The sequence below is a fragment of the Rhinatrema bivittatum genome, chromosome 5, assembly GCF_901001135.1.
Source record: "Rhinatrema bivittatum chromosome 5, aRhiBiv1.1, whole genome shotgun sequence".
Classification (NCBI taxonomy): domain Eukaryota; kingdom Metazoa; phylum Chordata; class Amphibia; order Gymnophiona; family Rhinatrematidae; genus Rhinatrema; species Rhinatrema bivittatum.
In genome coordinates this window covers 27,518,008-27,545,913 of record NC_042619.1, presented here as the reverse complement: position 1 = coordinate 27,545,913, position 27,906 = coordinate 27,518,008, and the positions used below count along the sequence as shown (strand labels likewise).

At 44.4% G+C, this 27,906-nt stretch overlaps 1 protein-coding gene across 1 annotated transcript in view; it reads left to right on the top strand.

Annotated features, from left to right (window-relative positions):
* LOC115092343 (retinal guanylyl cyclase 2-like) overlaps positions 1–27,906 on the top strand; it is a 175,926-nt gene that overhangs the window by 86,139 nt on the left and 61,881 nt on the right. Inside the window, exon 10 of the mRNA XM_029603144.1 lies at positions 7,118–7,266. Coding sequence (XP_029459004.1) covers positions 7,118–7,266 — 149 coding nt within the window. The remainder of the gene's footprint in view (positions 1–7,117; positions 7,267–27,906) is intronic.

Below are 27,906 nucleotides of genomic sequence, written 5' to 3'. Positions count from 1 at the left end.
TAGGGAGGAAACTATTATTTGGGTGAATAACTGATTGCAGGCTAGAGGAGAGTAGTTGAGATGAAATAGGTTGGTTTTAAACCCCAGTAAGACAGACCTGATATAATTTAGGGCTGGAAATATTAGGAGTTGGCCATGTTTGGGGGGAATTACACTATCACCAAAAAAGGAAGTAAGATTGTTGGGAGTCATAATTGACTCAGATTTGAAAGAATGGGGTAGATTTTAAAACGTTCATGCACGTGCACACATGGACGCGCTGATTTTATAACATGCGCGCACATGTTATAAAATCTGATGGCCATGTGCACATGCGCGACAGATTTTATAATCTGCATGCGTATGTGCGGGCGGCACACGCAAGGGGGGGGGGAGAATTTCTGCAAACCCTGCACAGCAACGCATTTGGGCCTTCCCCAGTCCGCTCCAATTAAGGAGCAGACTGGGAGGGAACTTCCCTACCCCCCCTACCTAAACTCTCTCCCTCTTCCCCTCTCCTCTCCTCCCCACCCCCTAACCCCTAACTTTTTTTTTGTTTGTTTTAGAACTTACTTCAGGTCCCCAGGCTGAAGATAGTTGGGCAAGTCTTCGGGACAGCGTTCAATGGCACTATCCCAGCCCATACCTTGCCTTGGCCCTCCCCTCCCAGACCCGGCTGTTGTGCTCTACTCCTCAAGAAGGGAGGAGTTAGCATGTTATGCTTTGGCTCCTGTGGAAGGGAGGCGTTAGCAATCTGTTAGGTATTACTCCTCAAGAAGGGAGGAGTTAACAAACTTTTATGATCTACTCCTCAAGAAGGGAGGAGTTAGCAATCTGTTATGCTTTGGCTCCTGCGGAAGGTGGAGTTAGCAATCTGATATGCTCAGTTCCTGTAAAGGGAGTAGTAAACAATCTGTTAGGGTTTAGACTGCGGAGTAGCAATCTGTTATGAATCTGTTGCTTGAGACTCCTGATGGAGAAGGGGTGGCAATTTGTTACCAGTGGAGTGCTTGGAAAGGGCACTCAGCTGTAGAGGAATGTAGACAGGTGGATCCTTGGGCCGATGGCAGATGACTGCGCCCCCAGGAGGATATCCTGAGAGGGACCACCGGCTAGGCTTGGGTATGGAGACAGACATAGATAATTCTTTTATTAGACAGGTTAGTAGAACTACCAGAGGTGGCAGTAGTGAGCTGATATGCCCGGCAGAGCTGAAGTCCCTCAGGTACTGGAACAGTGATCCCAGGGTTGAGCTGTAGAGAAACTATAGATAGTGATTAGACAGGGTTTGCTGTGTTCATAGCCAGAACTGGATGACAAAATTCACATAAGGTCTTTAGGAAGCTCAGGAGCTGGAACGGGTTAGGCCCTCGAGAAGCGAGTACCTGGTTCCAGGGAAAGCTCTGAGAGAGCGATGATAACTCACAAATGTCTGTGTCTGCGATAGCTTCCAGGTAGTACAGAATCTTCAGAGTGTTCAGGAGCATGGGCCCTCGAGGAGCGAGTACCGGTTCCTATCTGCAATCTGAAATAAAGAAATGAGAGCGAGGCCCCCGAGGAGCGGGTACCCCTTGTAAGTCCGAGGAGGCAGAGTAGCTTGGGAGTAAAGCCGAAGCAATCCCCTTGCTAACTCGATTCGTTAGCGAATACTGAGACTTTTTATATTGGAAGCAGATGACATCAACTCAGGGGGACGCCCCCGAGGTTCGCGCCCTTGCTGGTACATCAATCGGAGCGCACGTGCGCACCCTACGTCATCAGGAACATGGTGAATCCGCAGCGTCGTGCCGGTCCGGGGACACCGGAGGGAGACGGCAAGAAGACGCCGCGGCAGCTAATCGTCCATCAGACCCGGGAGGGAGTCGCCACAGAGGTAAAGAGGGCGGAGTGAGGGCGTCAAGCATCGACGGACGCAACACCAGCCACTGGCTTGCCCCTTTGAAGAGGCCTAGCAGTTGTGCGCCTACTGTGGTTTACGCGTATGGCCAGGCCTTTTTGAAAATTCGCCCAGCGTGCAAGGCCCGGGATTTTCGCCCGTAGGCTTTTGAAAATCTACCCAAATATGTATATCGGATTGGAGATGGGAAGGCAATTGAAACAATTTTTGAAGTATAAGGCATTGAAGATGGTGACATATGCATTGGTGCTTGTCCAGGTAGACTATTTTTATGCTATTTACTTGGGATTACAGTACCTGATTCAGAATACAGCAGCACGCATTGTCAATGGAAGTTCAAGATAGATGTCAGCAACACCTTTGCTCTTAAAAATACACTGGCTTCCAATTGTGGCACATTGCAAATTTAAATGTCTGGTGATGGCTTTTGAAATGTTGAGAGGTATTGGCCCTCCTCACATAAGAAATCAAATATGCTGGCTTGAGTCTGGGAAGAATTTAAGATCTAACAGAAGACATCTACTCCAGTTACCATCAGCCAGAGTGTTTCGCCATGTATGCATGCAAAATAGATCTTTTTCCACAACTTACCAGCATGATGAAATATGCTCCCTTTGAAGTTGAGGGAGGAGAGAGATTTGCTAAAATTCCAGAAAAAACTAAAAACATGGTTGATGATTACAACTTTTAATGTTTAAAGATCTGTAATTATTCTGGCTGCTAGGCAGTCTCCCTGCCAACAGAGGTCCTCACGAAGCCATGCTTTCTCCTGCTCTAGCCACCTCCTCGATGTTCCCATAACAGCAAGGCCAGCCCTATTTAGCCCTGCCTCTCCCATAACTTGGGGCCTCTTCATCAAGTTGCCTCGGCTCCTTGCATTGGCCCACTTGCCTTGCCTTGCTACTGCATGGCCCCTGTGGCCTTCTTGTTTCTCCTTGCCTTGTAGCCTCCTCAGCCTTCCTGTCTTGACCTGCGGCCTCCTTGTCCTACTAGTCTCACTCTGCCTTGCCTTGTGGCCTATTTAGGCCTCCTTGTCTGTCATTTATCTTGTATGTACCTTACTTTGCATTAGTTTCCTGTTTGCCTGTGTTATATATTCTTTGCCTTATTCTTGTGTTCCTGTCCAGTCCTTTTCTTGTCCTGCCCATGGCCCCTGCTCTTTGTGGCCCTTCAGTTCCAGCCCTTGTCTCTCTCCACTCCCTTGCTCCCAGTTCCAGTCCCTGTCACCAGTCCCAGGCCTTGTCTCCAGTCCCTTCCTGCCTCTGGTTCCAGCATGTGCCTCCGATTCCAGCTTTATCTCTGATTCCTGTGCCTGCCTTGCGCCAATAGCTAACTTGCTTTCAGACCCAGCTTGACTCCAGTTCCAGCCAAAGTCTTGCCGCCCACTAGAACCTGTGTACTCAACCCAAGGAGGAGGTGGCTGGTCAGGTGGAAGACCTCACTTTGCCCTGCCTTAAAGTCCTGTACTGCCCTAGTGGAGGAAATCCCTGTATCCATTTGGTTGTGACAAGATCTGTGGGTGGAGAAAATTTTTAGGTAACACAGAGGTGGGCCATATATGTTGAGTTTGAATTGTTTATGTGTTATTTTCTCTATTTTTATTCTATTTTATGATTGTTCATTGCTTTGAGAGATTTCTTAATCAGTAAAGTGATTTATAAATGTAATTAAATAAATATGGAGAGAATCTGGGAAAGTCAAAGGAGGTTGGAAAATTCACCTTAGATGTTTGAAAACTCTGAAAACGAATTTGCCAGTTTGATGGAATCTGAAGCTAATTTTTCAAAAATCCAAAGCAAATTTTGTGAGTCTACTTTGTATTTCTTTAAAACGGTTTTTATAAACAAATTCAATGAACCTATGAAAGATTTTTCTTGCTCCATCGATTTGTTCAACACATCTATTTTGGAGAGGTTTATACCTCTTTAATAGAGTCTCCTTAATTGCTTTTACAATGTGCCTTGCATTGTCTTACATCCTTCTGCATATCTGGGAATAAAATATTAGATACAAACAGGGTAATTTTTACAGGAAAATGTAAATATAACATACTAGCCCAGCAATTTTCAAAAGCACATTTACCTGGATTATGTGCACTTACAGGCCTCGTGTTAAAGAAGCGCTCATGATTGGGTGCCAACTCCCTTAATGCGCACCAAGCCAGCTCTCCAGAGCGCCCAATGCAAAATACAAATGGGCTGCCATGGTAAAAAGGAGGCACTAGGGGAAATTGCAAGCCCTAGCGCCTCCTCAGCAGCAGGCGCCCAGGAGAGGTGGCTATCAGCCGATTAGGAAAACAGACGCTCAGTTTTAGAGCATCCATTTTCCTAACCTGATTGCTGGCATACTTTTTTTTTTCCACATTATTTTTGGACATTTCTAATTTTTCAGTTCCTCCGACTTAATATCGCCACAATATTAAGTTGGAGGAAGTACAGAAAAGCAGTATTTTCTGCTTTTCTGTACACTTTTTGGGCTCCTCCAAAATTAATACCTGCTTGGGGCATGGAGGAATAGATAATAGCCTCATTAACATGCATTTGCATGTGATGAGCGCTTTTACCTACGCGAGCAATTGGACGCGCTAACCCCTGTTTTGCATCGGGGTTATGGATGCGCATCTAAAACGCGCATCCAGTCACGGGTTAAACCATGTGCTGCAGCCAGTGCACAGTATAGCATCGGCCTGAATATGCAAGTAAAACCTATTGAATTGTCAATAGGTTTTACCCATGATAAGTGTACTTAATGCGGGTAAATGGGCTTTTGAAAATTGCTACAATAGTATGTTACATTTACATTTTCCTGTGAAAATTATCTCCTAGGTCTTGTAAGTCTTGCTGAAACAAATGAGAAATGACCATCGGGACATCAAGCAGGAAGTTCATTTCCAGAACCTCCACACAACTTCAGGGCAAATAGGGCATCTCAAAATAATATTACAGTATGGTGAAATTGTCTCCCCATCTGAGATCATTTGTGGTCCATATTCAGTGGCATTTAGCTGGATAACTTGTGAGTTATCTTACTAAATGCCAGTTTTTTAATATTTCAGCCACTTATCCAATTAAGGTTTAGCCAGATAATGTAGGAGCACTCTAGGGGTCGTTCCGGAGCGTAATTAAATTAGCTGGATATTCAGCGGGTTAGCAGGATTACTTATTCAGCTAACTGTGATCAAGTCCTAAAGTTATCTGTATAAAGTTATCCGGTTAACTTTAAGGTAATCAGATATATTCAATGGTGCAGTTGAATCACTGAATATCCTGCCAAAGTTAACCAGGTAAGTTTATCCAGCTAACTTTGTAAGCCGACCAGTGGCTGAATATTATCCCCATTTGTGTTTTGCTGACCCTGAGATTTATCAATTAGCAGAATAAGGTGTGTGAATTTACCCCTTCCTGCCCTATATTACCCCAAAGACATTTGGCACAGATTTCAATATTGGGCAAAAGTCAGTTTGCTTGCACGGTTTTGCAATAGCACAAATCCCTACAACTCTCAGAAAGGGGGGGGGGGGGGAAACTCCACTGGAAAAATTGTGAAAGCAAAAAGTCACCACGGGACTTTCTCTTGATCCTTACATTTAGCCAATGTATGTGATTAAGGGATTTTGATGCATATCCCAGATGCTGAATTAAGTCGGCATTTGGCCTCATGCTTCGCAGTGCACCCAGGGTATGCATCAAAATCCTTCACTTTGCAACCTGTAGTGAGTTACTGCTGACATGAAACTCATGAATAGTCACAAAGAACATGGAGCCTGACAGCATAAGTGACTAAATGTGACAGAGAGATTACGGGAGTTAGATCAGAGGAAATCGGAGGAGTCAGATTAGGAGGAATTCCATGGCAGGTTTTGAAAATAAGGAATTAATTTTTTATATGAACTCTAAAAAAGGCAAGAAACCAGTAAAGTTGTCTGAGGATAGATCCTGCACTAGTGAATGCATAATGAGGTGCTTATTTGAATATACCACAGAAAGACATTACCTGGCATTATTTGGTAGGGATGTGAATCGTTTTTTAACAATTTAAATTATCGTCCGATATTTTTAATATTATCATTAATCGTTAAAGAGTGTGAAACAATAGAAATTCCCCTGATTTATCGTTAAAAAATCAATAATCGTCTTAGTGCGCACTAACAGGAGTTAGTGCGCGCTAACAGGAAGTTAGTGCGCAGTACCCATTGTTAGTGCGCACTAACAGAAAATGATACAATTTGACACTTTTCAGGTCAGTTAAGGTCAGTTAGGAATGAATATGTATTCCTAATGGCTGCCCTCTTATTTATTGATGTTACCAAGCTTCCCTCTGAGGTGATGGTTTAATATATGGGGGTTGGGAAATGGAAACGGTTAATAGCTTGACAAAGGGAATGGGGGAGGTGAAGGGCCAAGCAGTCCCACTCCCTGGTCTCTGAAGGACAGATCTCTTCAGAAAATCAGAGCTGCTGAATGCAGGGGCTGTCTCCCCCTTCACATCCCTCTTCCCCCCTTCCCAATTCACTGTGCTCAAGTTTGCAGCTCCTGTGTTAAACTAAACTTCTTTTTTTTCACTAGAGTAGAATAAAATAAAATGAAGTACTTTGTGTATTAAACTAAAGAAACTTTACATAAAATGAAATTAAGTACTTCTCTATATTCTACTTTAGTGAAACAAAACATTTAATAAAGAAACTTGCAACCTGAGCTTCAAAACATTAACATACTAATGAAAAACTAAACAAAAAACTTTATTATTAATTTATTATATTTACAGTGGTTAAATTTAAAGAGCAGGCTGAGATTAGACTGGCTACTGGCTAGTGGCTGCTGCTGGCACTGTCACTGCTGCAGCCTGCTGCCACTTTTTTTCTCTTTCTGGCTAGTGTGTGCTATATCTGGTAGCAAAACGGCCACGGGGGACAGCACCAAGCATGCGTGTCTTAGTGCGCACCTCTAACTAACAAACATTTCCTCAATGTTACTTTTAAACCATTACGTAACAATTTTTGATAGTGCGCACTAACTCGCGTTAGTGCGCATTGTTTAGAAAAACGATTTTTTTACCAAAATAATCATGCCGATCAGATTTTTTTCTCCCCCCAGCCGAACCCAATCATTAAAACGATCGGGCACATGATTCACATCCCTATTATTTGGTTATCATGCTGCTGATTATACTGTAAGTAATACTGTCTACTCCATTAGTGCCCATATATATGTTCCTTATGCTTGGAATGCTTTTGTCTTTCAGAATTATTTGGACAGCTCCTGAATTGCTAAGAGATCAAGCACTGGCTAGAAGAGGCACATTCAAAGGAGACATCTACAGTTTTGCTATTATCTTGCAAGAAGTAGTTGTACGGGGTTCACCATATTGTATGTCAAGTCTATCACCTGAAGGTATGAGAAAATGTTTTATGCTATGCATCTTCAAAATATAAGTCACTAAAGTGAGATTTAATAACTACTTCAACAACCAAACCTACTTCAACAACCAAAATAGAGTGATTCTATGAGCCAGTGATAGCACACCTCCTAAGACACAAAATATGAAATATTATTAGATATAAAAGAAATTGTTACTGCAAAATCTGTGGCTACGTTTTACCCATGAACTTTGCACCAACTTTCAAAAATACTTTACTGAAATTTAATGTAAGTACAATAAGCCAATAAACCTAAAACAGAACAATCTTAAGTAACTGTATTTCTAATTCTAATTAGTTGGGTCATGCCTTTTTATGGGAAACCCGTACTCAATACATATTACAAACATCACAAATAGAAAACATATTGCAATACATCATCATAAAATATACTGCAAACAATACATCAGAAAATAAAACAATAAAATAATATATCATTATAATTAAATACATAATAACAATACATCAAGTACTCTAACTGTGACCCAGAACCCTCATTTTCACTAGGTGGAAAGGGCTACAGTTCATCTAATAATAATTCATCCACTAAACAATAATCCTCAGACTGGACTTCTGGCATTGATTTGGATTGGACCTCTGCTTGACCTTGGATTGGATCTCAATGCTGCTTGACCTCTGCTGCCCCTGACCACTGCCTGCTTCCACTTCTGACCGAACGCTACCTGCCCAGACCACTGCCTGAATCACGACTCTGCGAGAACACTGCCTGCCTCTGACCGCAGCCTGAACTTGACCCTGCTGACTGCTGCCTGTCCTGACCGTTGCTTGCCCTGACAATGCTTCCGTCTCTGTGCTGGCCTGTAACGACTTCATCTGGATGAATCTTCACCTCCACAGAGGCCCAAACCTAAGACTAGCTAGCCCCAGTACCCGAAATCTCAACCTAAGGAGAACGTGGGCTGGTATTGGCGAAGTTCCACCTGGGCCTCTGCTTCTGCCAGCTCTGCCTGCCAAAAGTGGGGACCTGTGGGGCTCCTCCTTGAGGCAGTGCCAACTCCCCCTTGGCCATCCACAACACTCACACCAGGTTCTTCCATCAATCCCAAAAATATAAAATGGGGGCAATATCAGGGAGCAACATCTTTTTCCCTCCCTGCTGGGGTTGCCTTCATTAGCAGTTTTCATGGGCAATATATTATGCTATTATCCCTAAACTGCTGTATCAGACTATATCTTGGGACATTAGCAGCAGTACAATAAATCATATATCACAACATGGTCAATTTTCAAAGAGTTTAGGTGCTAAACTCTGGGAATTAGGTGCTTAAATCAGCCCCTAAAAAACTGACTAGATCAGAGCCACTAAATTTAGGGGGCCAATATTCAATAACCTAGATGCCTAATTTCATGAGTTAGAAATCTAGATCTCCCTAAATAAAAATATTCCTATGCTGAGCACCAAAATCTAACAGCTTATTTTCACAAGGCCTCTAAATTTAGGTCTCTAAAAAGTGGGTAGGACCAGACACAGGGGCAGGGCTGGGGAAGTAAATTAGGTGCTAGTGATGATTTTCTAACTTATAGGGTCATTTATCAAAATGCTATAAGGCGTTTTCACATGCGTTAAGGGCTTATTGCATGCGAAAAGTGCCATTACTCATGCGAAAATGCCTTTAACGCATGCGATAGCACCATAACGTATGGTGCGTTGCAAATCAAAAAAAGAGGAGTTAGAGGCGGGAGTGGGCTGGGTTTACCGTTTTGGGAAGCCCTATCGCACAGCTTTAACGCAATTTGCGGTAACTTAGCTCTTCGCATAGATATTAGCGCAAATTGCAATAAACTGTCTATTACCATAAAACACGCCCCTTTTTCTATCACATGCGATATTTAGTACATTTTGATAAATCCAGGCCTTAGGTGCCTAAATGTAAACAAATAAATAGCAGGCCTAATTTTAGCAGTCTCAGTTTTAGGAGCCTCGAGTTAGGTGAATTTTCAGCCCAAACCTTAGGTGACTAAGTTTGGCTGAAAATTCTACTAATTTTAGGTACCTAAAATGGAGCATCACAGTCAGGCTCTCAGATTTGTTTAAATATTGGCCCATAAGTACATAAATTAAAGTTTCTAATATGTGGATGGCTAAGGATGCAGCGTTAGGGGTGGGAAAAAAAGTTAGCACTGATTTTTATTCATCACTGGGCACCTAACTTAGGCCTAGATTCATCGAAATGCTATAGAAGAAGCAGAAATAGAACACTCGATAAAAAAGGGGGCACGGTTAGACTAATTTACCTGTTCACGCATTGCATAGGTAATTTCCACAATGCACGACACATTTATCACACCTATGCTATTTTTCACATCGCATGCTGATTAATCATAAGAACATGAGAAATTGCCATACAGGGTCAGACCAAGGGTCCATCAAGCCCAGCATCCTGTTTCCAACAGTGGCCAATCCAGGCTACAAGTACTTGGCAAGTACCCATAAACTAACTATATCCCATGCTACTGATGCTAGTAATAGTAGTGGCTATTTTCCAAGTCAACTTGATTAATAGCAGTTAATGGACTTCTCCAAGAACTTATCCAAACCTTTTTTAACTCCATCTACACCAACTGCACTAACCATATCCCCTAGCAACAAATTCCAGAGTTTAATTGTGCGTTGAGTGAAAACAAATTTTCTCCGATTACTTTTAAATGTGCTACATGCTAACTTCACAGAGTGCCCCCTAGTCCTTCTATTATCCGAAAGAGTAAATAACCAATTCACATTTACCTGTTCTAGACCTCTCATGATTTTAAACACCTCTATCATATCTCCCCCTCAGCCGTTTCTTCTCCAAGCTGAACAGCCCTAACCTCTTTAGTCTTTCGTCATAGGGGACCTGTTCCATCCCCTTTATCATTTTGGTCGCCCTTCTCTGTACCTACTCCATTGCAACTAAATCTTTTTTGAGATGTGGCGACCAGAATTGTATTCAAGGTGCAGTCTCACCATGGAGCGATAGAGAGGCATTATGACATTTTCTGTTTTATTCACCATTCCCTTCCTAATAATTCCTAACATTCTGTTTGCTTTTTTGACTGCTGCAGCACACTGAGCCGATGATTTGAAAGCAAAATTGCTTACCTTGTAATAGGTGTTATCCCAGGACAGCAGGATGTAGTCCTCACATATGGGTGACATCATTGATGGAGCCCTATTGTGGAAAACTTTATGTCAAAGTTTCTAGAAACTTTTGACTGGCACTCTGAGCATGCCCAGCATGCCATGATATTCTCAGCCACAGGGGTCTCCCTTCAGTCTCATATGTAGCAGTAAGCTTTAGCAAAAAATAAAATAATAAAACGTATTGGACCCAACTCCGCGGGGTGGCGGGTGGGTTTCATGAGGACTACATCCTGCTGTCCTGGGATGACACCTATTACAAGATAAGCAATTTTGCTTTATCCCAGGACAAGCAGGATGCTAGTCCTCACATATGGGTGATTAACAAGCTAGAGGCTGAGTCATTTTGTAATGAAGCAACACTAAAGTATTGTTGGTGAAAATGAGGCAGCCGCAGATCATAGCAGGATGGATGTAGAAGGAGTTGGGATTATACTGGAAACAAGTACTTTAAGACAGATTGTCTGTAAGCTGAATCTTGTCATCCTTCTTTGTCCAAACAGTAATGAGCTGCAAACATGTGAAGAGAACTCCATGTTGCTGCTTTACATATGTCAAGAATTGGCACTGAACGATAGTGTGCTACTGAGGTTGACATTGCTCTTTCTGAATGAGCTTTTACTCGCCCTTGTAGAGGAAGGCCTGCTTTTTCATAGCAAAACTGTATGCAATCTGCTAGCCAATTGGAGAGAGTATGTTAACCCACTGCTTTACCCAGTTTGTTTGGATCAAAAGAAACAAAGAGTTGAGTGGATTTCCTGTGGACTGCAGTGCGGTCTAAGTAATATGCTAGTGCACGCTTACAGTCCAAGGTATGTAAGGCCCGTTCTCCTTGGTGAGAATGAGGCCTTGGAAAGAATGTGGGTAAAACTATGGATTGGTTCAAGTGGAATTCCGTAACTACCTTAGGGAGGAATTTTGGATGTGTCCGGAGAACCACTCTGTCATGTAGGAATTTTGTATAGGGTGAGTACGTGACAAGTGCTTGTAACTCACTAACCCTTTTAGCCGATGTAATGGCTATGAGGAAGATAGTCTTCCATGTGAGAAATTTAAAATCACAGGAAGTCATGGGTTCAAAAGGAGAACGCATGAGTCTTGTTAAGACCAGATTTAGGTTCCATTCTGTCACTGGTGGCCTAATTGGTGGTTTAAGTTGAGTTAAACCTCTCATAAATCTACTGACAAGAGGTTGTATGGATATTGGTGCACCTCCCATCTTGTTATGGTAAACTGAGATTGCACTTAAGTGTACTCTGACAGATGAGGTCTGGAGACCAGAGTCCCACAGATGACATAAATAGTCCAGCAGAGAAGCTGTGGGGCAGGAGAAAGGGTCAGTACTCTTTTGCATGCACCACACAGTAAACCTTTTCCATTTTGAAGAATAATTCCTTCGTGTTGAAGGTTTACGTGAAGCTATAAGCACTTGAGATACATTGGTTGAAAGATTGAGTGGTTGTAAAATCAAGCTTTCAACATCCATGCTGTCAGAGATAGGGATTGAAGGTTGGGATGGCGCAACTGGCCCTGATCCTGAGTTATGAGAGTGGGGGCTACACCCAGTATAATTGGATCTCTGATCGAAAGGTCTAGAAGTGTGAGAAACCATACTTGTCGAGGCCAATATGGGGCTATGAGTATCATGGACCCCTTGTCCTGTTGTAGCTTCACTAGAGTTTTGGTTATCAGCGGTATCAGAGGATACGCATATAGAAGGCCTGAGTTCCAAGGGCGAGGAAAGGCGTCCTTGGTTGGCTGGTGTTTCTGCCTGTGCAGAGCACAGAACTTGTCCACTTTGTGATTCAGGTGTGATGCAAAGAGGTCTATTGTTGGTTGCCCCCAAAGTTGAAATATCCTGGTCGCTACTAAGGGATCCAGGGACCACTCGTGTGGCTGGAATTGACGACTGAGTCGATCTGCCACTACGTTGTGAATGGCTGCCAGATAAGTGGCTTGGAGAAACATTGAGGGCCGGATTTTAAATGCCCTGCGCGCGTAAATCCGGACGGATTTACATGCGCAGGGCCCTCGCGCACCGGCGTGCCTATTTTGCATAGGCCGCCGGTGCGCGCAGAGCCCCGGGATGCGCGTAAGTCCCGGGGCTTCATTAAAGGGGCATGTCGGGGCATGCCGCAAATGATGCGGCATTTTGGGGGCGTGGCACGGCGTTTTGGGGGCGGGCCCGGGGGCGAGGCGCCGGCCCGGGGGCGTGGTCGAGGCCTCCGGACCAGCCCCCGGGTCGGGTGATGGCACGCCAGCAGCCCGCTGGCGCGAGCAGATTTACATCTGCTTTCAGCGGGGTAGATTTTAAAAATTTGCGCGATCGCGTACTTTTGTTCGCGTCCCCTCGGAGGGAACAGGCAGCGCGTGCTGGGCTCAGTGTGCGCAGGTTGCACAAATGTGCACCCCCTTGTGCGCGCCGACCCCGGATTTTATAAGATACGCGCGGCTACGCGCGTATCTTATAAAATCCAGCGTACTTTTGCGAACAAAAGTACGCGCTCGCGCAAAATTATAAAATCTACCCCTGAGTGTGTTAGGGCCCAGCCTCAAATCTGTGAGGCTTCTTGACAAAGGAAATATGAGCCCGTACCTCCTTGTTTGTTCAGGTATCACATGGCTACTGTACTGTCCGTTTGAATGAGAACAGTCTTGTGTGAAAGGCAGTCCTTGAACGCATGCAGAGCATAATGTATAGCTCGAAGTTCCAGGAAATTGATTTGAAACGTTGTTTCGAGAAGGGCAACCAAAATGATAAAGGGGATGGAACAGCTTCCCTATGAGGAAAGGCTGAAGAGGTTAGGGCTGTTCAGCTTGGAGAAGAGACGGCTGAGGGGGGATATGATAGAGGTCTTTAAGATCATGAGAGGTCTTGAACGAGTAGATGTGATTCGGTTATTTTCACTTTCGAATAATAGAAGGACTAGGGGACATTCCATGAAGTTAGCAAGTAGCACATTTAAGACTAATCGAAGAAAATTCTTTTTCACTCAACGCACAATAAAGCTCTGGAATTTGTTGCCAGAGGATGTGATTAGTGCAGTTAGTGTAGCTGGATTCAAAAAAGGTTTGGATAAATTCTTGGAGGAGAAGTTCATTAATGGCTAATAATCAATTTTACTTAGGGAATATCCACTGCATCAGTAGCATGGGATCTTCTTAGTGTTTGGGTAATTGCCAGGTTCTTGTGGCCTGGTTTTGGCCTCTGTTGGAAACAGGATGCTGGGCTTGATGGACCTTTGGTCTGACCCAGCATGGCAATTTCTTATGTTCGAGTTTTGTCAAAGAAAAAGAAGTTGTTTATGACTAATTCCTTATCTCTAGTGGGAAAGGAATGTTTCATTTTATGGCCTTGAGAGGCCTCAACCATTTGGTCACTCAGGCGTGAATCCTAGAATGGAGGGGAGTGCATACGCTCTTCTCTCAGAACTAGAAAGAAAGTAAAAAAAGACTCAAAGATTGTTTTTTGCCTGGCACACCTTGGCATTAAATAAAAGACCGAAAATGGGCACCGCTTTACACAGGGTAAGAAAAACTCCTATTTTCCAAATTCTATATGGATTACATTGTTTGAACCTTATTCAAGGTTTTTAGAACTGAAGTTCTTCAAAGGCTAAAAAAGATAGATGTATTGATAGAAAAGATACAGTTACTCTGGATCAAAGAATCAAAAGATTTTTCAGGTTATAAAACCAGAAGCAGACACAGAAAGAAAAAAAGTGTGACTTTGGATTTTTTCCTTGCACGTGGATAGAGAGACAAAAGAGACAAAAGAGCGGGCTGCTTCAGATATCTGGTAAAGACAAAATCTTTTATTCAAGTATATGAGAACCTTTAAATTGCTATTGTATCTAGATTGGCAGATGTATCAGAAATGTAATTAAGCAAAAGATAATCAACAAACAAAGAAGCAGACCACCTCTCTAATATAATCCAGAAACAGAAAGAGAGGGAAAAGGATCAACAGTCCAATCCACAAACCTTCAACTGAATAAAGGCAAATGACAATATCATAAATGATCTTTGCTTTGAAATTTCAATCCGCGGCCTCTCGCCTCGCAATGGGCCCATTGCGAGGCGAGAGGCCGCGGATTGAAATTTCAAAGCAAAGATCATTTATGATATTGTCATTTGCCTTTATTCAGTTGAAGGTTTGTGGATTGGACTGTTGATCCTTTTCCCTCTCTTTCTGTTTCTGGATTAAGCAAAAGATGACATTGGTCGATATCTACCTAATTTTAATCTTTTCAGTTACCTTATTAATGGTTGTCACATTGATTGTAGGATATATTCTGGTAAAGTTAAGATTTGAACATAGAAATGTTTCTTAGTCATTTAGAGATTTTATTATTGATACCTTTCTTTATCTGAAATAAAGAAAATATTTTTTACTACAAACTGACTGGTTTATTTTAAATGCATGCTGTGCTGCATGAATTATTGGTGAATGAAGTTCTGTGGTAGATAAGAACACACATCTCTGAAATTAAACAATAAACTTCTTGTCTAGAGGCAAGAAGGGTAAAAGGGAGGATTTAAGTAAGGGGTTTTCATCCAAGCAGGATTCCCTGGTAATAGTTTTAATTCTGCTATTGGTAGAAACCTCTATACTTATATTCAAACCCTTTCACACTCTGTACTGGAAATGTTGGTGACCCACCATGAAGCGCAGATACTTGCAATGAGGAGGGAATATTGGAATGTGAGCGTAAGCTTTTTGCAGATCCAGAGAACAAAGCCAATCTCCTGTTTGAAGAAGTGGAAGCATGGTGCCTAGAGAAACCATCCTGAACTTTTCTTTCTTCAGAAATTTGTTGAGATTTCTGAGGTCTAGGATGGGACGTAGGCCTCCAGTTTTCTTTGGAATGAGGAAATAACGGGAGTAGAATCCTCTGCCCTGCTGAGTCTGGGGCACTGGCTCTACAGCTCTGGTTCTCAGAAGGGTGGATAATTCTGCTTGTAGTTGAATTATGTGATTTTCACTTAGTGGAAGAGGTTTTGGAGGAGAATCTCTTGGAATGGAGAGAAAATTGGTTGATTTGCCATGCGTAGGGGACAACCTTTTTGGCTCAAAGGTGCAGGATGCTGTGGCCCAATTGAAGGAACACACAGAAACCTTGCGTCAACTGTCGACAGTTCCGTAGGACTCTGCTGCATCTTCATCCCGCCGCCTTCCTAGGAAGGAGTCTCGAAGGCCTTTCTATAGGCAGAGGCGTTATTACCCTCCAGCATCAAGGGGCAAATCTTCACGTCCGCAGCCGGATATTATTGAGAGTACCCATTAGTCTGTTGTTATTTGTACCCAATGGTTGTAAAAGGAGGAAACTTGGCCTCCTACCGGTAGCTCTGGTTGTGGGTTGTGGAGATGGCTTTAGTCTCTGGTGATGGCATCAAAAGCCTGCAGCTGGTCCCATCTGCGGTGGAGGTTGAGGCCTAGCCAGCTCTAGATTGTCTAGGCTGAGATCTTTGCTGCGGACGTGAAGATCTGCCCCTTGATGCTGGAGGGTAATAATGCCTCTGCCTATAGAAAGGCCTTCAAGACTCCTTCCTAGGAGGGCGGCGAGATGAAGATGCAGCAGAGTCCTGCGGAACTGTCGACAGTTGACGCAAGGTTTCTGTGTGTTCCTTCAATTGGGCCACAGCATCCTGCACCTTTGGGCCAAAAAGGTTGTCCCCTACGCATGGCAAATCAACCAATTTTTCTTGGACCTCAGGCCTGAGGTCCGAGGCCTTAAGCCATGCCCAGCGATGTGCACTTATGCCCGAGGCCGCTACTCTGGAAGCAGTTTCAAAATTGTCATAAGCGGCTCGGACTTCGTGCTTACTAGCTTCAAGCCCTTTGTGGATTATGGCTTGAGCTGCTTCTTGATATTGCTGTGGTAACGAATTTGAGAGATCTTGCATCTGTTTCCACAGGTTTCTCTGGTATTGCGTCATATATAACTGATATGATGCAATCCTTGTGTTGATAGATTTTCCTGCCCAAGGAGTCCAGGAATCTGTGATCCTTGCGTGGAGGAGTGGAGGAATGAGGTCTTATTCATTTAGACTTCTTTTGTGCAGACTCCACAACAACTGATTGATGTGGCAGTTGCGACTTCTGGTATCCGGGGACAGATTGTACCAAATAAGTGGTATCCACTCTCTTATTTATGGATGGAACTGAGCATAGATGCCCCAGAGTCTGTGCTGTAAGTCTAGCAGAACTTCGTGGACAGGGATGGCCAAGACTTCCTTTGGAGGTCCACGAATTGTAGGACTTACAATTTTTGTTGTCTTGTGTCCTCTTCTGTCTGCCATATCCTTAACAAAATTTGTAAAGGATAAATCCTCCGGTGGAGATTTATTTCTTTCTTCTGGAGGAGAAGGATCAGACATAAACTCTTCAGAAGAAGTATCTATTTGTCTGTCATCCCAGGAATCGTCAGGGCCGTCTTGATGTGGAGACATGGGAGAAGACCTTGGCGGTCGAAAAAGCCCTGAAGGACCTGGCTGTGGATCATCTAGTGGTATCCGTCCAGGGACATCTTCTTGTGGCTTGGCTGGAATCGATGATAGAACACCGGCTATTGCGTCGATTCTGTTCATCAAAAGCTGGAACAACGCTAATTCCGGATGTCCTGGGGCCCCAGGTACTGGCATTGGCATCGACGGAACTGGTTCCGGAATTGGGCCGGGCATTGGTGATGGTAGAGGCATCGGCATCGATGGCCGCCTCGGTGTCAGTGCAGACTTCGGTATTGGTACCGGCATCGGTGCAGGCGCCAGCATCGGTAATGGCACTGGCATCGGTGCAGGCACCGGCATCTGTGATGGCACCGGCATTGGTGTAGGCACCGGTATCAATGTCGGCATTGATGCTTGGAGCATTAAAGGACGGATAAAATCTGTCAATTCCTCCGTGATAGTTGGTGCAGGCAGAGCAGCTACACGTGGTGGCGGTGAAGGTGTTGATGGTCCTTCCACAGGGCCCTGTGGAGGTTCAATGAACAGTGCATCGATAGGAGGTGAAGGCCTCGGCGTCAAAGGCCTCGGTGCTTCTTGGAGTCGAGGCCATTTCGTGGTCGATTTCTCTGGGGAGAGAAGCGCCTCCGGGATCGATGGGTGTCGGTGCCAATGGCGATGTTTTGGTCGATTTTCCGCCGCTGACCTCATCGATGCTACAGATGGGGTAGGCGATGAACGATCCCCCGAGCCTTCTGGACAATGTTTTTTGAGTATTATGCGCTTCGAGACTCCGGCCGGAGACAATTGAGTAGACGTCGATGAGGAAGGCAAAAGTTGTAGATGAATAAATGTTCCATCTTTTCTTGGCTGGCCATTCGACCCTTCACGGTCATTTCAGCACACTTGGACAGGTTGTTACGTCGTGTGTTTGACCTAAGCAGAGGACACACTCGAGGTGTGGATCTGTAATGGACATAGTCCGATTATAGTTGGGACTTTTTAAAATCCTGTGGCCATATTTTCACCTACAACTGTCGATGAAAATGAGAGAAAAAATGAGAGAAATTTATTTCTACTCCAAAGAGTAAAAAAGAGACTAAATTTACTCACCAGCTGGTGGTAACACGAGAGACCCCGATATGGGAGAGAATAAATGCTTTTTAAATCTGATTTTTAGTCAGACAATTTGTGAGAAAACTCACACAGGCTCCTGCTCCGCGATGCCCACAGCAGCGCAGAAAAATGAAGACTGAAGGGAGACCCCTGGGGCTGAGAATATCATGGCATGCTCAGTGGGCTCAGTGTGCCAGTCAAATGTTTCTAGAAACTTTGACAGAAAGTTTTCCACAATAGGGCTCCATCAATGTCGTCACCCATAGGGATGTGAATCGTTTTCCATATCGTCTTAACGATAGAAATCGTGTGGCAGGGCAAGAAAATCGTCTTAGGCACGATTTTTTAGTTAAAAAATCGTTAAAAATCGTTTTTTCCGATTAGTGCGCACTAACTCGAGTTAGTGCGCACTAACGGGAGTTAGTGCGCACTAACTGGGAGTTAGTGCGCACTAACTGAAAATGATACAATTTGACACTTTTCAGGTCAGTTAAGGTCAGTTTAGGAATGAATATGTATTCCTATTGGCTGCCCTCTTATTTATTCATGTTACCAAGTTTCCTACTGACAGTATATGGGGGATGGGAAATGGAAACAGTTGGTAGCTTGACAAAACAAGTAATGAGATCAGTCAATGTGACTAGAACTTGTGCCCTAACCCTGATACCAGGGGTATTGTGATCTTCCTGCACACAGTGCCCTATCCCTATTAATACCAGGAGTGTTGTGATCTTCCTGCACACAGTGCCCTATCCCTAATACCAGGGGTGTTGTGATCTTCCTGCACACAGTGCCCTATTCCTGATACTGGGGGTGTTGTGATCTTCCTGCACACAGTGCCCTATTCCTGATACCGGGGGTGTTGTGATCTTCTTGCACACATCCCGGTATCAGGGATAGGGCACTGCATGCAGGAAGATCACAACACTCCTGGTATTAATAGGGATAGGGCACTGCATGCAGGAAGATCACAACACTCCTGGTATTAATAGGGATAGGGCACTGCATGCAGGAAGATCACAACACCCCTGGTATCAGGGATAGGGCACTGTGTGCAGGAAGATCACAATACCCCGGAGGAGTGAGGGTCAGGCAGCTCCCCCCTGTCTGTGAAGCCAGCCTCTCACTAGTAATGCAGGGAGGGAGCTGTCTCAGACTTCACCATCCTCCCCCCCCCCCTCACCCACACACCATTCACTAGCTGGGACATGGGGGAAGTCAGGAGTGAGGGTCAGGCAGCTCCCCCCTGTCTGTGAAGCCAGCCTCTCACTAGTAATGCAGGGAGGGAGCTGTCTCAGACTTCACCATCCTCCCCCCCCCCTCACCCACACACCATTCACTAGCTGGGACATGGGGGAAGTCAGGAGTGAGGGTCAGGCAGCTCCCCCCTGTCTGTGAAGCCAGTCTCTCACTAGTAATGCAGGGAGGGAGCTGTCTCAGACTGGTATCAGGGTTAGGGCACTGTGTGCAGGAAGATCACAACACTCCTGGTATTAATAGGGATAGGGCACTGTAAGAGATGACTGTAGTAGATTGAATAAAGATCTGATGTTTCTGCTCTCCTCACACCAAACAAAAACAACACACAAGCAGAGAAGCCCTTCTTACAAAGCTGAGCTAGTGAGTTAAGTAGGAGGAAAAGTAAACATACTTGTGCCAGTGTGGCTACTTAAAAAATACACTTACCAACAATCAATTACATATATTTGAACTGTGTACAGTTCCAGCCAGGACCACCTTTCTAAAATGCACAGTGATTGGCAAATTCAACATGCACTAGCATTTCAGGTGCCTGCTAACAAAAATAATAAACAAACAAGTTCTAGTCACGTGAGTGCTGATCATTACATTACTTTTTTTGTCAAGCTTCCAACTGTTTCCATTTCACATCCCCCCAACCATTACCTCAGTATTAGCCTTGGTAACATCAATAGATAAGAGCACAGCCAGCCAATAGGAATACATACATACATATTCATTCCTAAGTGACCTTTACTGACCTGGGAAGTGTGAACACTTTGTTTCATTTTCTGTTGGTGTTCGTTAGTTTCCAGTTCCATTTCCCATCCCCCCAACCATCACCTCAGTGGTAACCTTAGTAACATCAATAGATAAGAGGGCAGCCAGCCAATAGGAACACATATTCATTCCTAACTGACCTTCAGTGACCTGGAAAGTGTTTATTTGTATCATTTTCAGTTAGTGCGCACTAAATCGAGTTAGTGCGCACTAACACGATTTAACGATTTTTAACGATAAATCGTTAGAATTTCTATTGTATCGTGTTCTATAACGATTTAAGACGATATAAACATTATCGGACGATAATTTTAATCGTTGAAAAACGATTCACATCCCTATGTGAGGACTAGCATCCTGCTTGTCCTGGGATAAGGTATTATCCACTATGACGCCTAGCTCTCTTTCCTGGGTGGTAGCTCCTAATATGGAACCTAACCATCGTGTAACTACAGCAAGGGTTATTTTTTCCTATATGCATAACCTTGCATTTATATCCACATTAAATTTCATCTGCTATTTGGATGCCAAATTTTCCAGTCTCACAAGGTCCTCCTGCAGTTTATCACAATCTGCTTGTGATTTAACTACTCTGAATAGTTTTGTATCATCTGCATATCTGATTACCTCACTTGTCGTACTCCTTTCCAGATTATTTATAAATATATTGAAAAGCATGGGTCCTAGTACAGATCCTTGAGGCACTCCACTGTTTACCCTTTTCCACTGAGAAAATTGTCCATTTAATCCTACTCTCTGTTTCCTCTCTTTTAACTAGTTTGTAATCCATGAAAGTACTTCACCACCTATCCCATGACTTTTTACTTTTCTTAGAAGCCTCTTATGAGGAATTTTGGTAAATACATTCTGAAAATCCAAATTTACTACATCTACAGGTTCACCTTTAATTACATGTTTATTAACCCCTTCAAAAAAGTGAAGCAGATTTGTGAGGCAAGACTTGCCTTGGGAAAAGCCATACTGACTTTGTTCTATTAAACCATGTCTTTCTATATGTTCTGAGATTTTGATCTTTAGAACAGTTTCCACTATTTTCCCAAGCACTAAAGTCAGGCTAACTGGTCTGTAGTTTCCCAGATCACCTCTGGAGCCCTTTTTAAATATTGGGGTTACATTAGCCACCCTCCAGTCTTCAGGTACAATGGATGATTTTAGTGATAGGTTACAAATGTTAACTAATAGATCTGAAATTTCATGTTTTAGTTCCCTCAGAATCCTGGGATGTATACCATCTGGTCCAAGTGATTTACTACTCTTCAGTTTGTCAATCAAGCCTACCACATCTTCTAGGTTCACCATGATTTGGTTCAGTCCATCTGAATCATTACCCATGAAAACCTTCTCCAGAACGGGTATCTCCCCAACATCCTCTTCAGTAAACACCAAAGGAAAGAAATTGTTAATCTTTCCATGATGGCCTTATCTTCTCTAAGTGCCCCTTTAACCCCTTGATCATCTAACGGTCTAACTGAGTCCCTCACAGGCTTTCTGCTTTGGATATATTTTAAAAAGTTTTTACTGTGAGTTTTTGCCTCTATGGCCAACTTCTTTTCAAATTCTCTCTTAGTCTGTCTTATCTATGTCTTACATTTAACTTGCCAATGCTTATGCTTTATCCTATTTTCTTCTGAAGGATCCTTCTTCCAATTATTGAATGAAGTTATTTTGGCTAAAATAGCCTCTTTCACCTCACCTTTTAACCATGCCGGTAATCATTTTGCCTTCCTTCCACCTTTCTTAATGTGTGGAATACAACTGGATTGTGCTTCTAGGATGGTAATTTTTACCTTTGTAGCTGCTCCTTTCAGTTTTTTCTAACTATTTTTCTCATTTTATCAAAGTTTCCCTTTTGAAAGTTTAGTGCTAGAGCCTGGGTCTCGGGGAGCGAGAGTGGATAGATCCTACCCTTGGGAGGTATAGTACCGGGTAGAAGTTCGATAGGACAATCATATTTTCAAAATGGAGGCAATGTGTCTACTTTCTGTTTAGAAAAGACATCCTTGAAGTCAGAGTACTGAGCCGGTAAGCCAGCGAGGGTGGTGGCTTTCAGGACGGTCATTGCTGGAGGTATTTGTTTCAGGCAATTCTTTTGGCATTGTGGGCCTCACTGAACTAGCCGGAGAGACTGCCAGTCAAATTGGGATCCATGAGTCTGGAGCCAAGGGAGACCCAGTATCACTGGATGTGTTAAATGCTTTAGGACGTTATAGGGATATCTCTTCTTCGTGTAGTGTTCCCACGGTGAGACGGAAAGCCACCATGCGGTGCGTGATATGTCTAGGGAGATGTTCCCCTTGAATAGAGGCTATGCAAAGAGGAACTTCAAGGAGTTGTACTGGAATTTTCAAAAGGTTCACTATGTTATCCATTTTGAAGCTGCCACTGGCTCCGGTATCGATGAGAGCAGTGGTAGCAAAGGATAGAGACTCCATGGATAGAATAACAGGTAGTAAAAGTTGGGGCCAGTGACAGTAGCACCCAAGCTCGGGACCCCCACCAGGCTTAGGCCTTGATGTTTTCCGGACAGACTGGACAGGATTGCCTTAGATGTCCGGAGGCACCGCAGTACAGGCATAGGCCCTGCTTCTTCCACCGAAGACGCTCCTCAGGGGACAACCGCCCATGGTTGACTTGCATCGGCTCTTCAATGGAGGAAGGTGGTGCCGGTAGAGCCTTTAGCTGAGGGCTAAGGATACATGCTGGGCGTTGAGCAGGAGGCCAGGGTGCCTTTACGTCATGGTGCCGTTGTCTGAGGCGATGGTCAATTTTCCCAGCGAGGGGGTCTTCTAGAGATATGGGAATCTCACGGACAGCAAGTTTGTCTTTGAGAGCAGGTGATAGACCCTTGAGGTAGAGTGCCCAAAGGCAGTCCTCTTGCCATCTCAGTTCTGTTGCCAAAGTCCGGAATTCCACCGTGAACTCCGAGAGGGATATGGAGCCTTGACAAAGGTGGAGTAGTTGATGGCCAGCAACCGCCTGACAACCAGGATCTTCAAAGGTCCTTTTGAAGGTGGTGATGAACTGGGACAGTTGTGTGAGGATAGGGTCAGAACGCTCCAAAAAATGGAGAAGCCCATGCCAGGGCTTTCCCCTCAAGGCAAGAGAGGATGAAGGTTATCTTTGTAGACTCCTTCAGGAACAAGGAGGGCTGGAGAGCAAATTGCATGTAGCACTGATTGAGGAAGCCTTGGCAGAGGCATGGATCCCCATTGAAGCGAGGAGGTGCTGGCAGTGCCAATGATGGTCTAGGTAACAGGGTAGAGGTTAGGCCCACAGGATTGGCCATTGCTGCGTCCTGCATTTGAGAGCGGAGTTCCTCTACTGAGGAGGCTAGAGTCTCTTTGGCTCTTCATTGTTATTGAATAGTTGCGGCCAGACCCGGGGTGGTCCGTATGGCGGGAGACTCCGCCAAGTCCATGGCCTTGGCAACCTGTTGCGCCAGGAGGGGACCCTTGGCCTAGGGCAGGATTGGTAGGCTCCCTGGTTGGACCTAGAGAGCGCCTGCCACTAGGAGGCAGAGCACAAGAGGAGACAGAGGCTAGCTGGAACTTTGCCACTAGCAACCCTAGGTACCCCCGGGTTGAGCCCTTGGGTACCCGGGCCGCCTGGTCATAGGTGGGCCTCACAGGATCTCCTTGATACGAAGTTCCGTGGTGTGCCCACCACGATCAAGGGTGCGCGGTTGATACTTAGGCTGGAAGTCCTGGGTGCCGGAGAAGGCCAGAAGAAAGTCTCTGAATGTATAGCAAGGATCAACGCCAGATTCAAGGAAGCGTGGACAGCCAAAGCGAGGGTTAGAGCCAGTAATCAGTCCATGGATAGTCAGGAAGAGCAGAGGTCAGTTACCAGTAGTCAGTCCGTGGGTAGTCAGCCAAAGCAGAGGTCAAGTTCCAGAAGGCAGTCAAACGTGGTCGAGTTCAGGCAGAGGTCAGTTCCAGGCAGCGTGCAGACGTGGTCGGTAATCAGGCAGTAGATCAGAGGCAGGCAGCGAGCAGACGTGGTTGTGGAGGCAGGCAGAAGGTCAGAGGCAGGCAGCGATCAAACATAGTCAAGTGAAGCTGAGGTCAGTACCGAGAAGACAGTCTGAAAGGTACTACCTGGGGAGACAAGGAGACAGAAGGACGCTGGAACAGAAGGATGCTGGAACAGGACTGGAACAAGACTGGAACGAGACTGGAACAAAGGCTGGAAACAAGACTGGAAAAAGGCTGGAACAAGACTGGAACACAGAGGCAAACTAGAAATCACAAGGATCGACCCGATTGCCAAGGCAAGGAAGTCAGGGCAGGAGCTTCCTGATATAGGTGGTTCAATCAGGGCGCGCCGCGAAGCTGGGACCGCCCCTGGCCCTGTGAGTTGCCGGGTGGGGCCGACGCCACAGAGGACGCCGAGCCCTGCCGAGAAGCCTGGCTGGAAGGTGAAAGCCCGGAAACCGCTGCTGCGGGACGCCAAGGCCTAACTGTACTTGCCACCATTGCAGGGAAGGACAACCCGGGACCCCCAGAGGAGCTGGAGAGGTGAGCAAGCCCGTGCGAGGGCCCAGCGCGGACGGGACGCGCAACACTTACATGTTGCCCTCTATAGTGAATCTCTCTCTCTCTACCAATTCAGTCATGGCACAATACCAGAAACTCCTCCCGCTTGCATAGCAAATGTGACATTTGCATACTATGTGCTATTTACTGCAGGCGTTAAGGCCTTAACACAAAATGATAAACAACCTAGTTATAAATCTATTTACTAAGGCTCGGATTTTAAAAGCCCTTCGCGCGTAAATCCAGCCGGATTTACACGCGCAGGGCACTCGCGCGCCGGCGCACCTATTTTGCATAGGCTGCCGGCGCGTGCACAGCCCCGGGACGCGCGTATGTCCCGGGGAGGGGGCATGTCCGGAGGTGTGTCTGAGGTCAGGGGGCAGTTCCCTCCGAGGCCGCTCCGATTTCGGAGCGGCCTCGGAGGGAACAGGCAGCGCGCGCAAGTTGCACAAATATGCACCCCCCTTGTGCGCGCCGACCCTGGATTTTATAAGATACGCGCGGCTACGTGCATATCTTATAAAATCCAACGTACTTTTGTATGTGCTTGCGCAAATTTATAAAATCTACCCCTAAAGGTTTTCTCCAATTTTTGTTTTTTAATTTAACCAACTAAGTGAGAGTGTTTGAATATTCCTGTCTGTCTAAATAGTTATCCGGCTAAGTGGGGGGCAGGATAGGGCATTCTGGGGCGCGACTACTTTTCCAGCCAGTTTAGCTGGAATACTGCCAATATTCAGTCTTATACAACTAAGGCCCCGATTTACTAAAGCTTTTCTCTCATTATTTATCTATGGGAAAAAAAAAAGCTTAGTAAATCAGGTCCTAAGTTAGCTGGATGAGTTAGACCTGCTATTGAGTTAGGGGTAGGGAAGTCCCCTCCCAGTCCGCTCCTTTATTAGGGCAAACTGGGAGGGAACATGAGAAAAACTGAAATTGCATCGCCACACGTAGATTAAAAAATCCCCCCCCCCCCCCCCCCGCGCACTCGTGGATGTTAAAATCCAGCGTGCATGTGCATACAGACCACATTTTATAACATGCGCTCGCCGTATTACCCAGTAACTTCATTGTGTGTCCCCTGGTCTTTGTATGTTTCAAAAGAGTAAACAACTGATTAACATTTACTTGTTCCATCTCTTCAACAAGCTGCAGTCCTAACCTCTTTATAGGGGAATGTTCCATCCCCTTTATCATCTTGGTCGCCCTTCTCTGTACCTTTTCTAATTCTGCTATATCTTTCTTGAGATGTGGTCACCAGAACTGAACACAATACTCAAGATGAGTTCACACCATGAAGCGATACAGAGGCATTATGATATTCTCTGTTTTAGTCTTCATTCCTTCATTCCTAATAATCCCTAGTATTTTATTTGCTTTTTTGGCTGCTGCTGCTGCAGCTGAGCAGAAGATTTCAACTTATTTTCAGCGATGACACCTCAATCCTTTTCCTGAATGGTGACTTCTAATATGGAACCTTGCATTTTGTAGCTATGATTTGGGTTTTTCTTCTCTAAGTGCATCACTTTGCACTTGTCTACATTAAATTTAATTTGCCACTTGCATGCCCAATCTCCTAGTTTTGCAACGTTCTTTTACAATTTCTCACAATCCTCTTGTGATTTGGTAACTTTGAATAATTTTGTCATCGGCAAATTTTATCAACTCACTTGTTGTTCCCATTTCTAGGTCATTTATAAATATATTAAAAAGCATCAGTCCCAGAACAGATCCCTGGAGCACTCCACTAGTCACTTTTTTCCATTAAACCTGGGCGTCCTGGCATATAAGTATTTGCACGCAAATCTCTTGGCCCCGCCCTGGAACGCCCATGCCCCTCTCAGACTCTGCTCATACCATGTCCCGTTTTGAATTGGAGCGAGATGTGTATGCTGTGGGAGATGCACATAACTGGGCAGCTTTTAAAATATGGTGGGTGTGTGCAACCGTGACTTGTTCACATATCATCTAATTGATGCATGCACCAGGCTTTTAAAATTCACCTCTATAAGAGTTGTGCTAGTTACAGTGTGAAAGGAAATATGTTCTGTATAATATGTTGGAACAACAGGCTGGTTGAGGCACAGATTCCAAGCATCTTCTGCCTTGTCTCAGTGATGCAACCAAAGTATTTATTTATTATTTTTATATACCAACATTCAATCTGAGATATCACATTGGTTTACATTCAGGTACGATAGGTATTTCCCTATCCCCAGAGGGCCTACAATCTAAGTTTTTGTACCTGAGGCAATGGAGGGTAAAGTGACTTGCCCAAGGTCACAAGGAGTGACAGCAGGATTTGAATGCTGGTCTTCTGGTTCTTAGCCCACTGCTCTAACCACTAGGCTATTCCTCCTCCCTTAGGATGAGTCCAAGCGTTGTATATTTCAAAAGTCTTTATTTGGCAAAATATTGAATAAAATACTCTTGCCCAACTCTGGCCGAGTTTCGCCTTAATAAAAGGCTGCATCAGGGGCTTCACAGTTAGTCACCATGCATGGTCTAATCTATTCTATTGTCGGGGTGACCAACCTTGCTTCAATGCACAAGAAAATGATGTTATTTGTATTAAAGTGTCTCACTTTTAAGAGGTTTGTGCTCATGACTAAGTGTGACGGTGTCCATATTGTAAACAATGATGACTAACTGTGACACCCCTGACGCAGCCTTTTATTAAGGCGAAACTCAGCCAGAGTTGGGCAAGAGTATTTTATTCAATAGTGTGCCAAATAAAGACTTTTGAAATATACAATGATTGGTCTCATCCTACTTTGGTTGCATTCTGCAAAACAAGACCATCCTCTCTGCTTCTTTTCTGTTTGGACTTATCTCAATAATGCAATAAAAATGTTTAATGATAGCTTATCTTCCCCAGGTTGCTACATCTCCATCATTAAAATGGACTTATTTCATTAAAAGATGGCCATATACTTCCTCCCAGAAGTCTTCTTCTTCCAATGCCTTTCAGTGGGACTTCAACATATTTCCTTTTGTCTCCAAATCTCCTTTTTCAGGGCTTTCAAAAACTGGCATATATCTGAACCTTGTGAAACTAGTTAACACGCTCAGTGCCCCACCTTATTTATTTATTTATTTAAAGATTTTATATACCGACATTAGTGGGGAACATCATACCGGTTTACATAAAAACTAAAAGCAGGTAGAAATTACAAAAAACAGTTAAGGGGATGGGAGAAAGAACAGAAAAAGAGGCCGAAGGGGCCGGAGAATGAGCAACAAGGAATGTGGAATATATAATACATTATGTAACAAGAATGGAACAGGATAAAAGTTTTTAAGCTGTAAGTACAGGATAAAAGTACTTAGGATAAAA